Source organism: Cavia porcellus, unplaced genomic scaffold, assembly GCF_034190915.1.
Source record: "Cavia porcellus strain 051 isolate PalLab524CR breed Dunkin Hartley unplaced genomic scaffold, mCavPor4.1 scaffold_31, whole genome shotgun sequence".
In the NCBI taxonomy this organism is placed as follows: Eukaryota; Metazoa; Chordata; class Mammalia; order Rodentia; family Caviidae; genus Cavia; species Cavia porcellus.
This window is the reverse complement of record NW_026947514.1, coordinates 12,377,071-12,397,976: the sequence shown is the minus strand read 5'-3', so window position 1 is coordinate 12,397,976 and position 20,906 is coordinate 12,377,071. Positions and strand designations below refer to the sequence as shown.

Sequence of the window (20,906 nt, the reverse complement as noted above, 5' to 3'; positions counted from 1 at the left end):
ACACATAGGAAAACAAATCCCCCATTTCAAAGACTTGATTCTGTAGTCACACAAAAAAGTCAAAATAGGGGGCTGGGGATTTAGCTCAGCGGCATAAGTGCCTGCCTTGCAAATGCAAGCAGGCAGTCGTGAGTTCGATCCCCGGTACCGATAAAAAGGAAAAAGACCAAAATAAATAAATAAAGAAAGAAAGAAAGAAAGAAAGTAAAAATAACAAAGGTATGGCTGGGCAAAGGTTCTGGTTCAATCCCTAGATCCAAAAAACCAAACAAACCTAACAAAAGCAAAATAAAGTTAGTATGTATTTTCTGTAAGAGGTAGAAGTGGTATATTAAGTTAAATATACCATGCTCAGAATTCATATGGCAAAATAATGTATTTATTCCAAGGGCTTCCATAAAGAATTCACCTATTCCCCTAAAACAACTACTACTACAAAACACACAAACAAGCAAGCTAAGGCCTTTAGGAGTAAAATAACACCAGCTCAGTACTGAGCACAAGTTTAATTCTGTGTATACCTCTGGAGTATAAGCAACTCAAACTGTCCAGTTATTTTATTTCATCCAAGTTGATGCAGACTAAACAAAATCTGTCTCACGCACACGCACAAGCACGCATACTTTTTAGTGTTGGGGATCAAATTCACGGCCTCATTCATGCCAAGCAAATGCTCTGAGTTACAGCCTCACTCTTAAATACAAGTATTATTATTATTATTATTATATTTTTGGTACCAAGAATGAAACTCAGGACCTCACATTTACCAGGCAGTCACTGTGCCAGTAGTTATATCCCTCAGGTTGGCCTTGAACTCAGCAATCCTTCAGCTTCAGTCTCTCAAGTTACTGGGTCAGGTGTGTACCACATGCCTGGCAAACTTTATTTATTTAGACTTGTTTTTGACAGGGTCTTGCTATGCAGTTCAGGCTGACCTTAACCTCACTCTAGCACAGGCTGGTCTCAAACTTGCAACAATTTTCCTGTCTCAGCCTCCCCGAATGCTGGGATTGTGAAGTGTGCACCACTATTCCCAGCTTGCTCAGCAAACTTTTAAGGACTATTACTCTTTTTCCAGAATGTGCAGCTTACTCCAATGAAGACTATGATTTAATATCAATTTTTTTTAACTTTTTAAAATTGGTATCGGGGATTGAACTCACGACCACGCACTTGCAAGGCAGGCGCTTATGGTCTAAGCTAAATCCCCAGCCCCTTAATAATAATTTTTGATTTCTATTCAAGAATAGAAAGCAAATTGTCTTACCTTTACTAGGTTTGTCTTCTGTTGTATTTGCTAGTAAGGGAGCAGTAAGAACATGCATACAGTGCTTATAGAAGAAACCCAGAAATTCAGTCTTCTCTGTTTTCTAAAAGGTCAAAAACACTTCCGTAAACTTTAACTGCACTGGTTCCAACCAGCAATAAACAATGTACAATCTCTAACGAGGAGGAAAAATACCAGGGCTTACATTGGCAGTGGCTAGCATGTTCTCTGGGTCAACTAAAGTTCGAAGCAGGCCCATAAGTTGGACTGCCCCTCCAAGTTCAGGATCTGTATCACATATCATGTGTTCTATAATGAGGTTGATGAGTAAAATATCCTGAAGAGCAAATACACATAATAAGGATCACTTATTATAAGAGACAACAGGAAAAGCACACAGGCATACACACTACAAATACAGCTAGGCCTAGCTGTCATGTTTACTGCAAACAAAATTCAATGACTGATTCACTTCTCTGCCAGGATATATAGCAGTGTTTCTTTCCCTAAAGTGTGTTAACTACAGGGACATTAAATGGTACTGAAGACAGTTTTCTTTTTCTGTATCTTTAAATTCTTCTGATAGAAGAAAAAAGTTTCATTTTGGTGTTTTTAAATTTTTACACTTCTGTAACAAGTCAATTTCACTGCATTTATTTTTATGATTCCTTCTATTTTTGGTAAATGATACTTGTTTTTAATTTGTAGAAATGTTAAAAAATTTCTCTTTAAAATAAATTTAGAAAAATGAATGACACCCTGAAATGAAGGGAAATGAGAAATGGTATGTAAATAGCACACAGAAAAAAAATGGATTACATAGATTACCAATGCTGAAGAAAACTGACAGCATTCCTGAGGCCCTATAATGGCTGGTATTCCTACCCCATTAAGTAAATAAAGATCAAGAGGGAATTCAGTGAAAAAATTCTCTATTTTTGTATATATAAGCAATGGTAAGATAGATATGGACAACGAAAATGCAGATGGCATATACACATGATAATCAGCAGTAGAGATCAAGAGGCTTAAGCACCTGAGATACAGCTCGGTGGTGCAGCTCCTGCTCAGCAAGTGCAAGGTCCTGATTTGAGTTCTGGTCCCCCCAGCCCCTCCCAAAAAAGGCCTATGCACATGAGTGAAGTAAATTTAAAGCACATGTTCCACAGGTGTGTTACAGGGCAACAACAACCCGTAAATATTTTGGCTCTCAAGAGAGGACTGATTCATTTAAAAAAAAAATGTTATTAACATTCAACACTTTCAAATTGGTACTTTTTAGCATCTCTCCTGGAACTCTATTATAAAAACTATTTTTAGAGTAAAAAATTATTCTGTTTTGTAAAAGGAGAAAGATGGAACCACTGGTTTAATTACCTGAAAATAAAGCAGAAAGGTATACTTTTTGGACCACTACATACAACATGCACCATACAATTTCTAAGTTCCCTTGACCTTACCAGGATATAAAGTTACTTTGGAGCTGATTTGTGTACTAGAGTTTCTCATAAATGGTAGTATGTATGTGTATGTATGAACAAGACAATGGCTTATTCTTTATCGTTAGAAATAGCTCCTAAATAAATACTTTTCAAGAACTGTACTTCATGTCTTCAATCTTGATGGTTCAGTTATTTTTATTCCTAGCAAAGCCAATACTTCTCTAGGGTAGTTACTTATAATCCCACATGTGGAGATGAATTAAGTTAATTAAGACAGTTTTTCAAGTTAACCATAGAATTAAAAAAGAATGTCAAAAATTTGACAGAAACTTAACAAATTGTTGCTGTAAGGCAATTAAGGTTTATAAAATAAGAGCCACATTTAGGGGGACAATAAATGCGATATGATAGCATTCCCCAAAGGCAATAATTTAAATCTTAAAAATGAAAAACAATACAGCTATAGCTCCAGTATAAATACTTACTATTAGTGCAAATAATATTTACCTTGCTGGTTATTTTTTGCTCTGTTAACTTCTTACTTACATCATCATTCTGTTGTGCCTCCTGCATGACAAACTCTCGTACCATGGATGGATTATATTCAACCAAGTATGAGAATATATCAGTAGCAGCACTTCGCACCTGTGTATCATCCATGCCCTGCAGAGAAAAAGCACTTATTCTCATGTAAATAGAAAAATACAGAACTTAACAGTTTCTTTAGCTTTATGAAATACACAATAGTAAATACTACTATTAAATGTAATTTAAAAAATGAAAATTGAAAGTGAGGAGAAACAGACTTACAAGGATGACTTCTAAAGCTGGTAATATGCCCATATTTGACAAAGTCTTGAAAAAAGCATCTCTGTTTTGAGGTTGCAGCGTCTGAGAAAATGCACAAAATTCTTTCAGAAAGTTAACCTGAAATTAAGAAAAAGGTAACTGTTAACAAGTTAACCTGAGATTAAGGGAAAACAGCAAATATCAAATTTTTGCTTTTTTCTTATGCTTATGGTAACATTTAATTTCTTACCAATTCTTGTCGTTTTTCCTCATCTGTTGCTTCATCTGTTAGTTGTGCAAACAAATCTGTCAGAAATTTTTCATCTTCCTGTGAAATAAAGGGCAAATTTAATTATGCTAGTGGCTAAGTGTATAAAAATTTAATTCCAGTATGCTCTAAGATACAAATTGTTGTAACTAGAAAAAGGAAAGAAAAGCAATGCTGTTTTATCAAAGAGAAAGAAAAAACAAACCATTAAAAAGACATATTGGAGACTCCTATCACTAACGTTATTTATACATTTTGGCAAAGTTCTGTTTCCTAAGACTACTTCAGTGGCAGACAGTAAATATTTTAGCTTTGCAGGGCCAAAGTGGTTTTCAGTACAATTACTCAACTCTGCTATTACAGCCTGAAAGCAGTCAGACAATATTATGCAAATGAATGAGGATGGCTGTATTCCAATAAAACTTTATTTTTTAAACAGAAGGCATGGCATGGCCTCAGTTTGCCAATCCATTTTTATAAACAAACATAATTTTTAGAAGTTAAAGTTCTACAATATTCAAATTAGGACAAAGATAAAGCTTTTTTCACTGCCTCTCTTTTCTAGAAATTGAACCCAGGGCCTCATGGTACCTTTTACTACTCAGCTACATCTCCATCTCTTTTTTTTTATTTTCAAACAAGATCTTGCTAAGTTGCCCATGGTGGCCTCAAACTTGTGCTCCTCCTACCTCAGGCTCTTAAGTAGCTGGAACTATAATCATGTGCCAACATGCTTGGCTGCTTCTTTAGGTTTTAAAGGTACAGAAAATGAGGAGAGTGGGGTTGCATACACTTGTATTCCTAACGCTTGAAAGGCTCAAGAGAAGGATTCCAAGTTTGAGTCCTGCCTTGGCAACAGATTAAGAAACTACCCACAACCCATATATTTACCCAAATCCAATTAATTAACATAAAGCCTTCCCGGTTGCCTGTTCAATTTTCCTTGTAACTTTTTTTTTTTGGTGCCAGGGATTGAACTCATGACCTCACACTTGCTAAGCAAACGTTTGTGCTGCTCAGCTAAACCCCTGACTTTATCACGATGTTTTAGCAAAACTTTGTTAGTGTATTTGTTCTGCACCACCTCAGCTAGAAGTACATTCAACACTACCTCAGCCCCACATCTGCTGGAGTCTAGACACACAAGTATGAAACTTCCTGCCATAAGCTTCATATTCACTCTTGTAGCTATTTAAGGAACATTTTCTGTATGCCATTAAGTTAGTTGCTGATTCTTACCTCTTTTTCTAAAATACACGAATATACCATATATATAATTACATGGAGCTCTGACCATGTGCTTGTTATCACATGGCATCCAATTTCAAGACATATCTAACACAGTGTAACAATATTTCATTTAGGCTATATTTCAAAAATGTTCTTGCTTTCATAGTATTTTGGAAATAAGGGCTGAGTATCAAGAGAAACAGTAGCACAATTGACAGCTAGCATTTTATAGAGGATACTGCAGGGAAACAAAGAATGAACTTAGAAATTATTTGTACTTAGTAAGTAAAACTGGCATTTTTTACTCATATGAAAACCAACAAAATAGAAGTAACAAATCCATATTGAACTTTCAAATCCATAGGATCACACGGAACTAAAGAAAAGGTTAGTACAACTCAGGATCATTCATGGAAACTAGAAATCAAAACTAGACGACAGAATGAGGCTCTGCAACTGCCAGTTCCTTACAAAACATTAACAGAAATTGGTACGAGCCCCCTCCCTCTGTTCTTATCTAACCAGTGTTCTCTCCATAGGATCGCTACTATATTTACAGATTGTATTGCCTATATTATGTTTATATGTCTCTCTTAAATGAATTGAAAGTGTCAAATTAATCAACTTGAAATGGAATTATTTTTACTTTTAGGAAAATGAATGGTAAGTTAAAGCATCAAAAACCTGAAGACTCTAAACTTTTTAAGCACTCATGTGATACAAAATTTTTTGGAGTTTAGGGTACTTTTTATTTCAAATCTTTGGACTACATATGTTCAACCTGCAAAGTTTATGCAATCTGAAAAACTCTGAAATCCGAAACATTTCTTAACCTTAGCATTTCCAATAAGGAATGCTTAACATATATGTAACATTTGAATGAAAAAACAAGGACAATGTAGAGATTTTTAAAAACAGAACACAAATTAGACATACAGCCTTACTTGTAATAAATGCCAGGAAGCAGCTCTGACATTTATTTGTCTCCTTGTCTCTGTCTGTCTCTCTCTCTCTTTACTGGAATTGAATTCACGACCTCACGCTTGCCATGCAAGCGCATAAGCCACTGAGCTAACTAACTCCCCAGTCCTCTCTTCTCTATGTTTAACAAATCCAAAATTTCATGTTTTTTATTTGTAGTCCTGAAGTCTCAAATTATCTTCCAAGTCATCACTTACCTGTTAATCTTACAATAACATGCATATTATAGAAACACAAACCACAGCAGAGGGGTTCATAATAACAATTTCTTTACAGTGCACATATTATCTTTTCAGTTAAAATACACCAATTTAAACACTATGGGATGACTGAGTTTTGAGGTTACTACACAGACAACTGGCCAGTTCTCAGAAACGTTGATTACTATAGGATGTAATTCGGAAACAAGCACCCTATTAACAGATCTGAGAGACTGGACAAACTATACAAAAAGAATTTGAAGTGTGGTAATAAGCAATAATCAATAGATACTTTTTTAAACTGCTGCTGAATTTAACACCTTACATGGAAGATTCCACTGGATTTCAATTTTATAGAGTAAAGCACTAAGATTTCCATCCTTCAGATGAGGAAACAGAAAACTGTCTCAGACACAGCAACTATTAAAGTGAAAGAGCTGCTTGTTTAATTTCCCACTCTCTCACACATTATAGAAACAAGTCTTTTGGTACGGATGCATACAGACTTTGCCTCCTGTTAGGTTCTCATGACCCTAAACCTGGGCCTTCAATGTATCATTACCCAGAATCCCCATAAATTCTATACAGTTTATTTAATGACATTTTCCTGGCTTCTCTTTTATTTTTTTCTCTCCCAATCTACTGTATGACAGAATACAATAGATTAATGTGTCTCAAATTTCATTAATATCAATCATCCCACTATAATTTCTTTAGGGTTTTTTCCCCCATTATTTTTTCATTTTGCCAATGCTGGGATCTGAACTCATGCACGCTAAACAAAAATTCTGCCACCAGATATATCCTTTGCCCCAAGCTAGATTTCCTTATCAAACTTACATTCCATATCTAACCATAACAACTTTCTGGTCTCAGAGTACTATTATTTATCATAAATTCTTGCAATATCAACACTTACCTTTAAACTTTAACAAAACTAAAACAATTTGAAGACTTAAAAATTTTTTTCTGCTAGGGAGCTGGGGATTTAGCTCAGCGGCATAAGCGCCTGCCTTGCAAGCAGGCAGTCGTTGAGTTCGATCCCCAGTACCAATAAAAAGGAAAAAGACCAAAAAAAAAAAAAAAAAATCTGCTTAAGGTAACATTTTAAATGGAATCAATCAAGCAGGTACCTTTTTAAGTAGGAAAAAGAATGAGTTAACTTACCTGTAACATACCAACAATTTCTACCTTATTAAAAAAGATAAAAGAATGAAGTGTTGACAACATATTTTCTTCAAAGACTGAAGGGGTCGGGAGAACCATATCTTGTATATACTGAACTCTGTATGTCTGATGAATTTTTTGTTTCAACTCAGGATCTGATATGGGAATTACTTCTTTAAACTTGGCTGTTTTTGTTAGAAACTCCCTGTGTTTTCGTGGTTGTGACAAAGCAGGATCATATTCTAAACATCCTATGACGTCCATTATGCATTCTTCAGAGAACATAACCTCAAAAAGAGCAGTTCGATTCAAGAGGAAGATGCCTTTGATAATTTCATACAAGTGGTGCAGTCCTTCGATATTTTCCAAGTCCTCACACACATGAAAAAGCTCTAAGAGCTTTTTAATATAACCCTCATTTTCCAGTGCTAGTGCAAGTTTCTCGCGACGGAGGGGGGAAGGTAAAGATGATGCCACAAGTTCAGCAATTTCCTCGAGGCGATTTAATTCACAAGATGGCAATTCTAAACCTGGTGATGACATATCATCAAATCTTTCCTCTTCAGATTCATCCACAAGGTCCTGAGTGATGTCCACTGAAGGGTCCTTTCCTTGAACCTATGAGAAAGAATTTGTGGTAGTTGACAAAACATAAACCAAGCTGAGTGTGGTGGTATACACCTGGAATCCTGGAGAGGCAGAGGTAGGAAGACTGCAGAGTTTGAGGAAGCCTGGGCTACACAGTGAGTTCAAGGACAATTTCAACTACATAGTGAGACCCTGTATCAACAAAACAATAAAAACAAAACAGCAAAACCCAGCAAACTAGCAAGGCATGGTGGTGCATGCCTGTCATCCTAGCATTGAGGAGGCGGAGGCAGGATTACTATGAGTTGAGGACAGCCTGGGCTCCATAGTAAGATCTGGTCTCAAATAACCAACCCAAGGGCCTGGGGATTTAGCTCAGTGGCATAAGCACCTGCCTTATAAGCAAATGGTTATAAGTTCGATCCCCGGTACCAATTAAAAAACAAAACAAAACAACCCAGCCTCAATGTTATTCTTAGAGGAATATAAGAAATGTCACAAGAAAAAAAAAAAAGGTTAACCTTTTAATTTTAGAACTTTTTTTCAAATTTGATACAACTATCTTTCTCTGTTACTTTTCCCCAAATAAACATATACGCTCAACGTTAAGGAAGTTAATTCAAAGTTCAGAGATGCAGTAAACTTTTTCCGAAGTACAAGGTTGTCAAACAACAGCAACTTCTTTGGATAGGTTCAACCAATTAAGACTGTTAAATTGTCCCTCACAGAACCCATAACAGAGTCTGCTGTCAAAATATCTACTCACCATCTCCTATCCATGCCCAGCGAAAGGAGATTTTCAAGACCCAAGAGGAAATCTCAGAAATACTCTTGAGACTGTCCTACAGGATAGCCCAAACCACCAAAGTCTTCAATACTTAAATAAAATTCAAACACATCATAATGCTGTGATCATAGTAAATACATATTTGTAAATAAGGAAAATTCTTAATATCAACTAATCCAAAGGCCAAAGACTTGCTATAAACGCTACCAGATAGCTCTCATATTAAGAAAAACTGGGTGGAGCTGGATGCAGCAGTGCACATCTGTAATCCCAGGCCTCTAGGAGGCTGAGGGAGAAGAACAGCAATTGTGAGTCCCACATGGGCAATTTTAGCAATTTTCTCAAAAGAAAGCTGGGCCGGGGGAAGGTATTCCAAGGATGCAGCTTAGTGAGAAGGACCTGGGTTCAATTCACACACACACATACCCCAAAACCAAAACAAACAAAAAAATCTCCCTACAAAACCTGATAGGATACAAGTATACCCATACAAAAATGAGCCACATATGAAGTACAATCTATATGTAGTGACAGTATCTACTAAGATTATCTGCTGAACTGAAAAAGTTCCTTCTGTACACCAAATCTGTAAACTTTATTATTATCTAAAAGTCCTAAAATGTTATATATCCCAAATTTGTCACTGTAAAAATTCTAAATGTAAAAGGATGGTCTAGAAATCTTCATTGGAAAAAGCCAAGGGCACTTTCTGAAATGAAATGAGTTTTTGCCATCTTGGCCCTAGAATTTGGTAGTTTTTTTCTTTTCTTTTGGTACCAGAGATTGAATTCACGATCTTGCGCTTGCCAGTCAGGCACTTACGTCACTAAGCTAAATCCCCAGCCTGGTCCTAGAATTTGGGACTCTTGGCAACTAAAGAAGCCCAAAAGGTCAGAGAATAGTAAAGGGGTGGGAAAATTGGACCTTATATGAAACATCCAAGAAACTGAAAATGCTTAGGATGATTAAGAGATACTGTTGGTGGATGCTTCAAAGCAAGACAGTTTAGAATATTTGTCTCAAAATACGATGCAATGTGAAACGGTCCTGACTTTTCCTCAGTGTGCAGCACTACTAAAAGGAGGCTACACAGCATCACAGTCTGGCAGTTTCAAGTTGGCTCTGAACCTGCTGATTACATGTATTCTTTTTTTTTTTTTTTTTTAAATTACATATGTTCTTATTAAAACCTTACATTATTAACATCTAAAAGCCATGGTTTTACTCATAGCAAAATGTTAGGTTTTGATACATAAACCAAATTAAGAGATAAGTAACAAGAATGTCTTGAGTTCAAACTTAGCACCTGCTATCACACAGAGTACTTAAAAAACAATTTTTAGCTGTTTTGTGTATCAGAAAATGGTGAATGGGGCTCAAGAAACAGATAAACATGAGATGATCTCAGAAAGCACAATGTACTAACTGCCCAAAAGTGAGCCAGGATCCAGAAAATGATTAGGTACAAGAGGTGATCCATACACACTGAGAAATGACACTCTGAACACAAACTGTGTAACAGCTGAAGGAAAAGATCAGGTAAGAACATAAAACACCCAGTGCTTCCTACATGTAACTGGAGATTATAGGAAAAGCATGTGAATACTGTACTACCTGTACTCCTAATAAAGATAACTGAAAAATTTATGCTATTTAAGACTAAGGAAAGGAAAGATCACATAGTATTAAGGGAGACAGTCCTAGGCATGACAGTTACAGATTTAGAGTTGGATCTGAGTTACACATTGGCCAAATAGAAGACTGTATCTAAGGTGCAACTATTCAACTCAGAAAGATAAAAGATAACAAGATTTGTCTGAATGCAGGTGTGCTGGTGAACGCCTATAATTTCAGCACTTAGGGAGGCTGAAGCAGGAGGATTGCCATGAATTTGAGCCAACCTGGGCTATACAATTGAGTTCAAGGCTGGCCTGAACTACACAGTAAGACCTTGTCTCAAATACAAACCAACCCACCTAGAAAACAAAACAAAGATTTGTCTGAATAATGGATGCTTTTAGCATAGCCTGAACTCATTAATCTCATCTCTTTCTGTGGAAAAATGCCACAGGACAAAATTTAGAGGAATATGTAATAAAACTAGATGCAGGACAGAAAGCAAAGAAAAAATAAAAAAAGAAAGCATTCAGTAGGGCATGAAGGTGAATGTGTACAACCCCAGCACTTAGAAGGCTGAAGCAGGCTGATCACTAAGAGTTCCAGGCCAGTCTGGAATATACAGTGAGTCCAAGGCTAGCCTGAGCTATAGAGCGAGACCCTGCATCACCTCCACCCCCTTACAAAGAAAGGCATTTTAATATAAACGTTAAGTCCTTTATGTTCTAGGGAAGGAAAGAAACTACTTACAGGCAGATTAATTTATAAACAGGTGAGTAGACTGTATTGCAAAATTAAATTCTACAAATTAAGGAAAAACCATGCCTCAAGGACACTGGAGCTTTTACTAAGGCAGTGGCTCTTAAACTTCAAGAATCAGCAAAAGCAGAGGTTGACAAATGATAGCCAAATTCAGTCCATCTCGTTTTTGTAAATAAAGCCTTCACTACAAGCCAGCCACACCCATTCATACATGCATTATGGCTACATCTGAACAGCAGAGCTGAACAACTGTGAGATTAGATAGCATGCAGAACTTAAAATATTTACTGTACTCTCTTGCTCTTTTCCAAGTCTGACCTAGAGATCAGACGTAGTTATAGGACCTTAGTTTCTGATCTAGTAGGTCTGGTGGGGGAATAGGGGTTGGGTAACAGAATTCCCAAATTCAGCAGTTCTCAGGTCATGCCCCTACTGCTGGATTTGAGGAACACACTTTGAAAACTAATGAATTTTAAAATCATTCTCTAGCCAAAATAAATGTAGAGATGGAGAAATCCTCCCTAGGAAAAATGACCTAAAAAATGACTTCACTTTAGTCATGTGAGTCCATTAAAAAAAAAATGCAGTCACAAAAGATTACATTATAGAATGAGGTACCCGAGTCAGCAGGGAAACTCCAATTAAGAACATTCAAGCTTAGAGACAAGGTGAGATTGACTAGTCAAGAACCATACTGTTAAGACTAGTGCAAAGAGGGTTTTATTTCAAGAGCCATGTGGCGAAATTACGTGATTATACTCATTTTTTTTATTTTTTAAAAATGTCATTCCTATGATGTGAATTTGGGAATCAGTCAATATAAAACCAATATATGAGGCAAGAAATGATGGTAGCTTAACAGTGGATAAAAGAAAGACAAACGAATAGGTCCAAGATTAAGTTCTGAGGGATGGGATGAGTGATAAGAAATGAGCATGACCAACAGATTTCTGGTTCCAGCAACCAGATTGCATTTACCAAGATCAGGGTAGCAGGAGAATGAATAGCTCTAGCTGAGAAGACCATGTTTGACATGCACTATAAAATTTGAGATGTCAGTGAACACTCAAAAGGGAACCCTTACAAAGGCAATAGCAACAGCATATACAACTCTAGTTTAGAGAAAAGTCTAGGCTGAATAATATGGAGTCCAAAAAAATGACAGCTTTCCTTTAAGTCAAACGTTTCATAGACAACGGTGAATTTAAAGTAGCTGCCTGAAATTTAAATTTTGGGGTATTGGTTCAAAGTACTGCAAAAACCAAAATATTTTAAGCAGAGCATGTTCATTTTCTATTTTTAAAATTACCTGACATATTTTCTCCCAAATCTCATCACATCCAGCTTTTTCTTGAAAGCTAAGGGCCAAGTCATAATTTTCTGCTTCAGACCATACAATCAGAGTGTCCTTTGGATTAAGAAACAAAAAGAAGAAATGATTAACACACATTATTACACACTACTCTGAAGTATAAGGCAAATGAATAAAAGCAACAGGAATTGAGAGCATTGCTCATTTTAACTTTTTCCAATATCCTTGTTGGTAATTACCAATCACCTTTTATACTTCATTTTGTCCTATCTATAAAATGAAAACAATGTTTCCCTTAAGGAGAATGTTTGCCCAATGTATAAAAACCGTATGAGAACATGTAGTATATTTTATTTTCATTAAAATGCCATAAAATCATAGCATATATAACTTGAGCATAATAGGCAATAGGATTAATAGAACTTCTTTCCTCTATTGTCAACGTGAGTTTTTTGTCAAAGTACATGAGGTCCATTAATTGAAATACACTGGCTAAATCTGTAATATATGAGCACTTATCTTGACAGAGGTTTTTAAAACACACAGCAGTCCAATTATTTAAACACAAGATAACCAAAAATTGCATTTTTGTTACTTTTATAAGTAACAATTTTATCACATTTATTTAATACATGAACTGACTGGCTGAAATGACACCTACTTGAATGAATCTTGGGGCAAAGTCGTAAGCTGTTAACTTTCACAGAAGTGTTTATAGTTTAGCAGCAGCAAACTTCTAGTTGCTTTGCTCCTATTCAGACAAAAAAATTTTTTTTCTCCCAAGATGAGGCAGTGGTAGTAATCCAGGCTAACGTTCATCTTACACACTGCTGTACAGCCCAAACTGGCCTCAACTGGCTACCCTTCTGATTCAGCCTCCTGAGTGCTGAGAGATTACAACTATTCACCACTGCACTCAGAAGCCTATTTTTCACACTAGGCAACTTTACACTGCCTAATGTGAGACAAACTGGGGTTTTGCAATTTAAATTCACTGCAGTGGGGGATGTAGCTCAGTGGCTGGGTACATGCTTACTTAGCAAGCAAAAGGCGTTAGATTTAATTCCCAGACTCCTCACATCCCAAGTAACATTTAAACACTAGAGACTGGCAGAAATCCTTTTTATAGAATTACACTGGTAAAATATGCTGCACTTTGCTATAAATTTATCACATAAGGAATTAGACCCTAAATTTTCATTTAATTACCAAATTGGAAGGACAACATGCAGATAAAATACATCTTCAAATTTTTACCTGTTGCTTCTGGTATGCAGTGTTAGGATTGATTTTAGATTCTAAAAGCAGAGAACCTATGAAACAGAAAGGCATTCATTATATTATTGTAAAACAGTGTTATGTTCTTTCATATACTTTTTTCAGATATAAATAAACTTCAGAAAAGGAAAAAGACTTAAAGGAGGACAGTTTAAGTACAGTAACTTGTAACTTTTTTTGTCTTTTTTTGAGACAGGGTCTCACTATGCAGTTCAGGCTGGCTTTGAGCTCAGCCTCCCAGAGTGCTGGGATTACACCCGTGACCCACCACGCCCCGCAGTAATTTGTAACTTAAGAAATAATCATTTTATACATGCTTATTCCTCTACCCCTGATCAAGCCCATCGCCTGGAGGAGTCAGGCCAGAGCTCTCACCAGCCATACTCCCATCCCCCACAGGCTTACTTTTAAAAAGATAGAGCCACAGTAATATGAATACTGAAGACTGGTAACAAAAACCTAGCAATTCATAAGCAGGAAAAGGTAGTGAAAACAGCAGTGTGCAGCCAAATTATCTAGCTTTACTTTTTAAATGAATGGTATATATTTACAGGGTATAATGTGATAATTCAACTATCTGTATACAGTGTGCAATGGTCAAATTAGCATAGTCAAGATTCTCCCTTCTAACTTTTTTTTTTTTTGGTCTTTTAAGACAGGGTCTGGCTATGCAATTCAGGCTGGCCTTGAACTCATAATAATCTTTGTGGCTTAGCCCCTAATGCTGGGATTACAGGCATGGAGCACACAATGCTTTAAGCAAAATTGTGGCCCTGCTTGAGAAGCAGCAGTTTTCTCTACAGCTATCTCTCATATGGCACTGCGGCTTCTCATAATACACTTGATGGTTTCTCTACCTACTTCAAATCCTAGCTGGATAGTAAGAAGAGTGCTCTTAACATTTTCAAATTTGCTTTGCCTTTGTGTTAAAATTTACTAATTTTATGCTATGTTTATTAGTGCCTTACCACTTGCTGGTATATGCTCAGAACAATGCTAAATGATACGCTCATTAGCAGACAACATGATCAACCCAAAATCTGTCTTATTCTTTCTATATTTAACAAACATTCTCCATAATTTTTTATACCCATACTTCCAAACTCCGCCCCCTCCTTTTTTTGGTATTGGGGATACAACTCAGGTCCTTTGACTAAGCTAGGTCTCTAACCCTTTTTTAAAAAAAATTTTTTTGACATAGGATCTCGCTAAATGGTTGCCAAACTGTCTGGAATGGGCTTGAATTTGCTATCCTGCCTCAGCCTTTCAAAGTGCTGGTATTACAGGCAGGCACCACTAAATCTAGACAAAGTTTTTTTTTTTTTTTTTTTTTTTTTGGTCTTTTTCCTTTTTATTGGTACCAGGGATCAAACTCATGACTGCCTGCTTGCAAGGCAGGTGCTTATGCTGCTGAGCTAAATCCCCAGCCCCATAGACAAAGCTTCTTTATTCAGGCTCTTCTTTCCTCTCCTTCTGCCTCCTTTCTTTTCTTCTCTCAACCTTATTTTTGGCTTACTGAGGTTCAGGCAACAATTTCCTATTTGAGAGAAAATTCTGCTTTAATTTCTTCTTTTCCTGACTTTTGTCAGATTAACAGAAACAAACTTGCCAGTGCTTTTTCAATTCTTTTTGTATACAATTTTCAGGTTTTAATTTTAGTGACTATTATTAAGAGCTATAGCTGGGTGTGGTGGTACATGCCTATAATCCCAGCATTCAGGATGCTGCCTAACAAGAGGACTGCTGTGAGTTCCAGGCCAGCCTGGGCTACACAGTTCAAGGCCAGCCTGAAAAAATGAGACCTTTTATCAAAAGTGAAACAAAACAAAAAACCCTATGCTATAGTAATAAACTTATAACAAGTGACAAGTAAACAAATGCCTATAGACTCAAAAATACTAAGAAGCGGGAGGTGTGGCTTAGTGGTAGCAAACTGGCCTAGTACATACAAGGCTCTGAGTTCCATTCTAAGAACTACAAAACACATAAACAAAAATATGAAGTCAGGGTGCTGCCCTGGGGAGCAGGAAGACATCAAGAAGCCAAACCAGGCCTTTCTGTGAGCTAGCCAGTGAGCAGCTGGGAGACAAGAAGAGCATCCCTCTTCCCTCAACACAAGCAAAGGGCTGATTCAAGGCAGTCAGGCTGAGATGACAGCAACTAAAGTTTAAAAAAAAAAAGCTTAATTTTTGTATTGTAGGCCTAAAGCTGGTAGTCTGAGCATCTATTTGGAAGACAACAATATGCATTATAACAACTGTGATGGATTTCCTTCTTTTTGGGGGGGAATCCAATGTACTGTCTTGTCTTAACTCTTTGGTTTTCCTGTATCTGGTAACTGAGCAACTGTTTTAAAGATAACAATACGCAATATAACAACCGTTTTTTAAAGTCCTATTGTCTTGTTTTGAAAATCTATAGTTATTGTTGTCGTTTTGCCTTTTTAAAAAAACTTATTTGCTTCTTGATTTTTCTGTTTTCTTCTCTTTAAAATAAAATAAAATAAAATTAAAAAAAAAAAGCAAAGTCAGGGTGGTAATGGCAGAGCACATGCTCAGGATAATACAAAGCCCTGGATTCAATTCCTGGAACTATAAAACATCTCCTTTGAAATAACCCCCAAAACAAAAATATGTAACACTAAGTTTTCAACTATGTTTGTATTCTTTCCTTAACTACCAGAACATAAGTTACATTCTATTATTTTCTACTGAAATAATAAACTATGCCAGATACTTAGGGATCAAACAACTTTTTTGAGACAAGGCCTCACTATAGCCAATACCCCCTTGAACTCTGTAACCCATCCTGACTTCAAACTCTTGATCTTCCTGTCTCGGCCTCCCACGTACTGGAATCACAGACATGTACCACTGTGCCCAACTCAAAGTTACCTTTTTTTAAAGATTGGCCTGAATATCTTATTATACTTAAAGCAGTTTCTCTGAGAAAATATACTGCAAAAAAAAAACTACTTTGAAATACAGTACAATTCGTATAACTGAAAATGATCCATCTGTAGAAAACCATATAAAATAGAATGAAAGAACTGGAATATTTTATAAAATTATATTTATGCAAGAGGTCTGGTGGCACAAAACCAACTAAGTAAATGTCTCTCCAAATTAAACTAGACAAAAGTACAATCCACTCTATACAGTAAGTTAGATGTCATCAAAATTTAAAACTTGCAACTCTGCTACAAACAACACCAAGTAAAAAGACAATCCAAACAATGAGGAAAAAACTTGTAAAAAAAAATCTGATAAAGGACTCATATACAGAATATTACTATGAAGGCCTACAACTTAAGAATAAAGACAGGGCCGGGGATTTAGCTCAGTGTTGTAAGCATCTGCCTAGCAAGCACTAAGTTGTGAGTTCAATCCCTGGTACAAAAAATAAAATAAAAAAAAATAACAATTAAAAAGCTAGCAGTGGACCCAAATAAGACATTTCTTCAAAAAATACACAGTATATACAAGATGCTAAATATTGTAACTATTTGGGAACTGTAAAGCTTTTTTTTTTAATTTTAAAGGAAAAAAAAAAAAAAGATAAAACCCGAGTTTCAAAACAGGTTAGTAGGACATTTACAATAGTTGATACATTGTATATTGTTACTCAAAATACAGAATATAGGCATGATATCTTGTCTAAACAATATTAGCACAAAATATTGTCATAAAAATGGTAATTTCAGGGCCGGGTACATAGCTCAGCGGCACCGTGCCTGCTGGCAAGTGCAAGGTCCTGAGTTTGATTCCCAGTACCCCTACCCCCCACCTCTGCTTTTAAAAAAAAGTAATTTCAGCTGCATTAAGGTGTCTATAGTCAAAGACCAACAATAATGAGTCAGCAAAAATATAGGGAAATTGGAACCACATTGCTTGTGGAAAAATAAAAGGAGGCATCCGCTTTAGGAAACAGCTCCATAGTTCTTCAGAAAGTTAAGCAGAGAAACTGGTAGTGTGGCTTAGAGGTAGAGCACATGATTAGCACATGCAAGGCCCTGGGTTCAATCCCCAGTTCATACTCATCTACCACCACACATCAAGTTAAGGAGTTACTCCTAGATATACAGCCGAGAGAAATGAAAATACATGCTCATACAAAAACCTATATACACATGTTGCCCTGGTTATTTTTCTCTCATTGCTGAGGACAAAATACTCGACACCCAAAAATTAAACAATGAAAAGTTCATTCAGCACAGTTAGTGGAGGTTTCAGTCCATAATCAGCTGGCCCCAAAGCAAGGTGGCCTGGCACCCCTGAGGGTGATACTTCCAGGCAGCAAAGCAGCATGAGTCAAAGGGGGAGACCAAGCCTCTTTTTCTCCTTTATACTGTAAGTAGACTGGCACCCACTAGGGTGGGCATAGCAGTTGCACCATCTCCCTGTCCTCCCCTTGCACAAGATGAGGGTGTTTACAAAGTAAAGACCTTGGTCCCTGCTGAAACCCTTCATCAAACTAGCAACTTATCCAGTTAACACTAGGTGTCAACTGTCACACATGTTCACAGCTAAATTATCTCTAAGCAAAAAAGTGCGAACCCAAATGCCCCACTGATGAATGGATAAATGTGGTCCATCCAATACAAGGAACTACTACTCAGTTACACAAAGTTATTAAAGCCTGATATATGTAACAACATCAATGAACCTTGAAAACCATGTTAAATGAAAGAACCCAGCCCCCAAAAGACCACATGTTATATGTCCAGAATAGGTCAATTCAGAAAAAAAGGTCAGCAATTGTTTTAGGATGGGGGAAATGAAAATGAATAGATAATGAATGCTAACGGGAAGAGCATGACTTGTTTTAGAGGAGATAAAATGTTCTCAATTAAGACTGTGTAATACCTAAAATACCATGTGTATATTATTAAGGGAGGTTACTAGGGGTATAGCAAAGTGATAGAGCTAAAGGTCTTGGGTGCAACAAAGAAATTAAAAATTATCCACTTTGAATGGGTTATTAAGTACACAAAAGTTGCTTTAAAAAAAAGCAAAGAGCCCAGTGCCCTGGTAAAAGCCTGTAATTCCAGCTACTGTGGAGGGTGAGCTCAAGGATTCCAAATTCAAGATTAGCCTAGGCAATTTAGTAAGACTGTCTCAAAATGAAACGAAGAGGGCTGAAGGTGCAACTTCCTGGCAGAACAGCTCAGTTTCAATCTCTCTCTTTTTTTTTTTTTTTTGTTACTGGGGACTGAACTCAGGATCTCACACTTGCCAGGCAGGCACTTAAGTCGCTGAGCTAAATCCCTGCCCATCAATCCCTAGTGTAATAGTCACAAAAAAGTTAGAGTAACTATTCATACAACCAAACACTTTATAATAATGTGTGAATGCAACACAGACAGGAATTTTACAAAGGTAAATGAAAGAAATCGGAAACAATCCCACTGATATAAAGTTCAAAAACTGGCAAATTAATCAAGGGTTAGGGTCATAGAGATCTCTGGGGTGACTTGGAAGGAACGTAAAGCAGCTTTTACAGCGCTGTTTATATTATTTCATCTATATACTAGTTACTTTATGAAACTTCATTATATTATAATTTATAATTTGTGTATCTATTTGATGCTTTAAAAACCGTTTAAAGTTTAAGACAAAACACAAATAACAAACGGCACAGGGGGGATTGGCATTATCAGGAAACACACCTTGGTGCATGGGCTGGCCCCAAGGGCTTCTCTGTTCTGTGATGTGTGCGCTCAGCTCTCATCCTGAGGTTCACAGCCTCAGGAGTGGATTTGTTTTTCTGCCAGGAGATGTACAAGGGTCCTTGCTCAAGGACTGGGTAGTCTTTTTTGGTACTGGGATTTGAACTCATGACCTCATAGTTGCCCGACAGGCGCTTGTGCCACTGAGCTGTATTCCCATCCCAGGACTAGGTAGTCTTGAGAAGTATAGGCAAGGTATCAAGCACCAGTGTCTGCACCTTAGTGGTGGGGGTGGTGTTGGCAAAGTACTACCTCAAATAACTAGTAAGCTAGGTGTAGAGAATACTCTGGGAGGCTGAGGCAGGAGAATTACATGGAGCTCAAGGCCAGTCTGGACTACACAGTAAAAGCCTATCTTAAAAAAAACCTGAAAGAAAGTCCTGGTCTTAGTTCTACTCTGAGTAAATACTCAAGGATTTCAACAACTCCAGGTTTGTCAGTCCTAAGCAAGCAGCTAAACCTCTCACCTTCTACAGACTAATGTCCTCACCAATACTCAAGGCTTAGGGTAAAAACTTAGGTGTTATGTTCAATTAGTAAGAAGCACCATCACAAACAAGTTAATGGGGCTGGAGGAATAGCTCAGTGGTAGAGCACTTGCTTGCCTAGCACTTATAAGGCCTTGGGTTCAATCCACAGTGCCCCCTTTCATGGAACTCAATAATCTTACTTGTAAGTTCCTCTTTGCTAGTTCTTTGGCTCACAGTGCACCTAGTGGGATTTAAAAACTGAAATGAAAGCTCAGGGGGGAGAACTGTATTAAAAGATAGCCATATTTGAATCAAGTCAAAACACTCAAACTCCATCAGCTCAAACCCCAGGGTAGCTGATGGCCCTCCAATGTTCGTAAGTCATCACTGTACAATAGATAAGTAAAGGTTTGTCTACCCTAATTTGGGACCATTAATTTTCTACAGAGCTGGTGTATATGAGAAAAAAAAAAGGTTCAAACGACTTCTTCAAAGTGAAAAATTTCAGTACTGATCCTGAGTTCTTCTTGGTAACCAACTATATACATCTGGAATACTTACTGTTATGACAGGTTCTACACTACTCGCAGACTTAGAACAGCAATGAAAAAAACGCTGATACTGTCTGTTCATTTTTCTCACCATAGCAAAAGAAAGGCTTTTCCACCTAGAGTGTTCTGACCTCCTTTTCTAATTATAGTAGAGGTAAAAGCTGAGCTACCCAAAACCAAGATGCAGAAGCACAGGATCCCAATTTTACCATTTTAAGTGGCACTATCCATGTTTCACTTTCTCAAGTCTCAAGTAACAATGAGAATTTAACCTGTTTAACTTTTAACAGACAAGTAATATAATAGATTAATACTATTTTGAGCTAGGTATGATAATACATGCCTGCCATCCCAAACTATTATTCAGGAGACTGAAGCAGGAGGATTGCAAGTTTGAAGCTAGCCTAGGCAACTCAGAGATACCCTGCAGCAAAATGAAAAAATACTTGGGAGGCTGAGGCCTGACTAA

General features: G+C 36.9%; 1 protein-coding gene across 2 annotated transcripts in view; it reads right to left on the bottom strand.

The window, feature by feature from the left end:
- The window catches only part of Ppp4r3a (protein phosphatase 4 regulatory subunit 3A), a 36,473-nt gene that overhangs the window by 10,233 nt on the left and 5,334 nt on the right, over positions 1-20,906 (bottom strand). The window contains exons 2-9 of one of the 2 annotated variants that reach the window (XM_063240993.1): positions 13,668-13,723; positions 12,408-12,506; positions 7,345-7,962; positions 3,749-3,826; positions 3,520-3,636; positions 3,217-3,372; positions 1,473-1,604; positions 1,268-1,370 (exon numbers count right to left, since the gene is read on the bottom strand). In XM_063240993.1, the coding sequence (XP_063097063.1) occupies positions 1,268-1,370; positions 1,473-1,604; positions 3,217-3,372; positions 3,520-3,636; positions 3,749-3,826; positions 7,345-7,962; positions 12,408-12,506; positions 13,668-13,723 (1,359 nt within the window). The remainder of the gene's footprint in view (positions 1-1,267; positions 1,371-1,472; positions 1,605-3,216; positions 3,373-3,519; positions 3,637-3,748; positions 3,827-7,344; positions 7,963-12,407; positions 12,507-13,667; positions 13,724-20,906) is intronic. The other variant, XM_063240994.1, reaches the window with a different exon arrangement.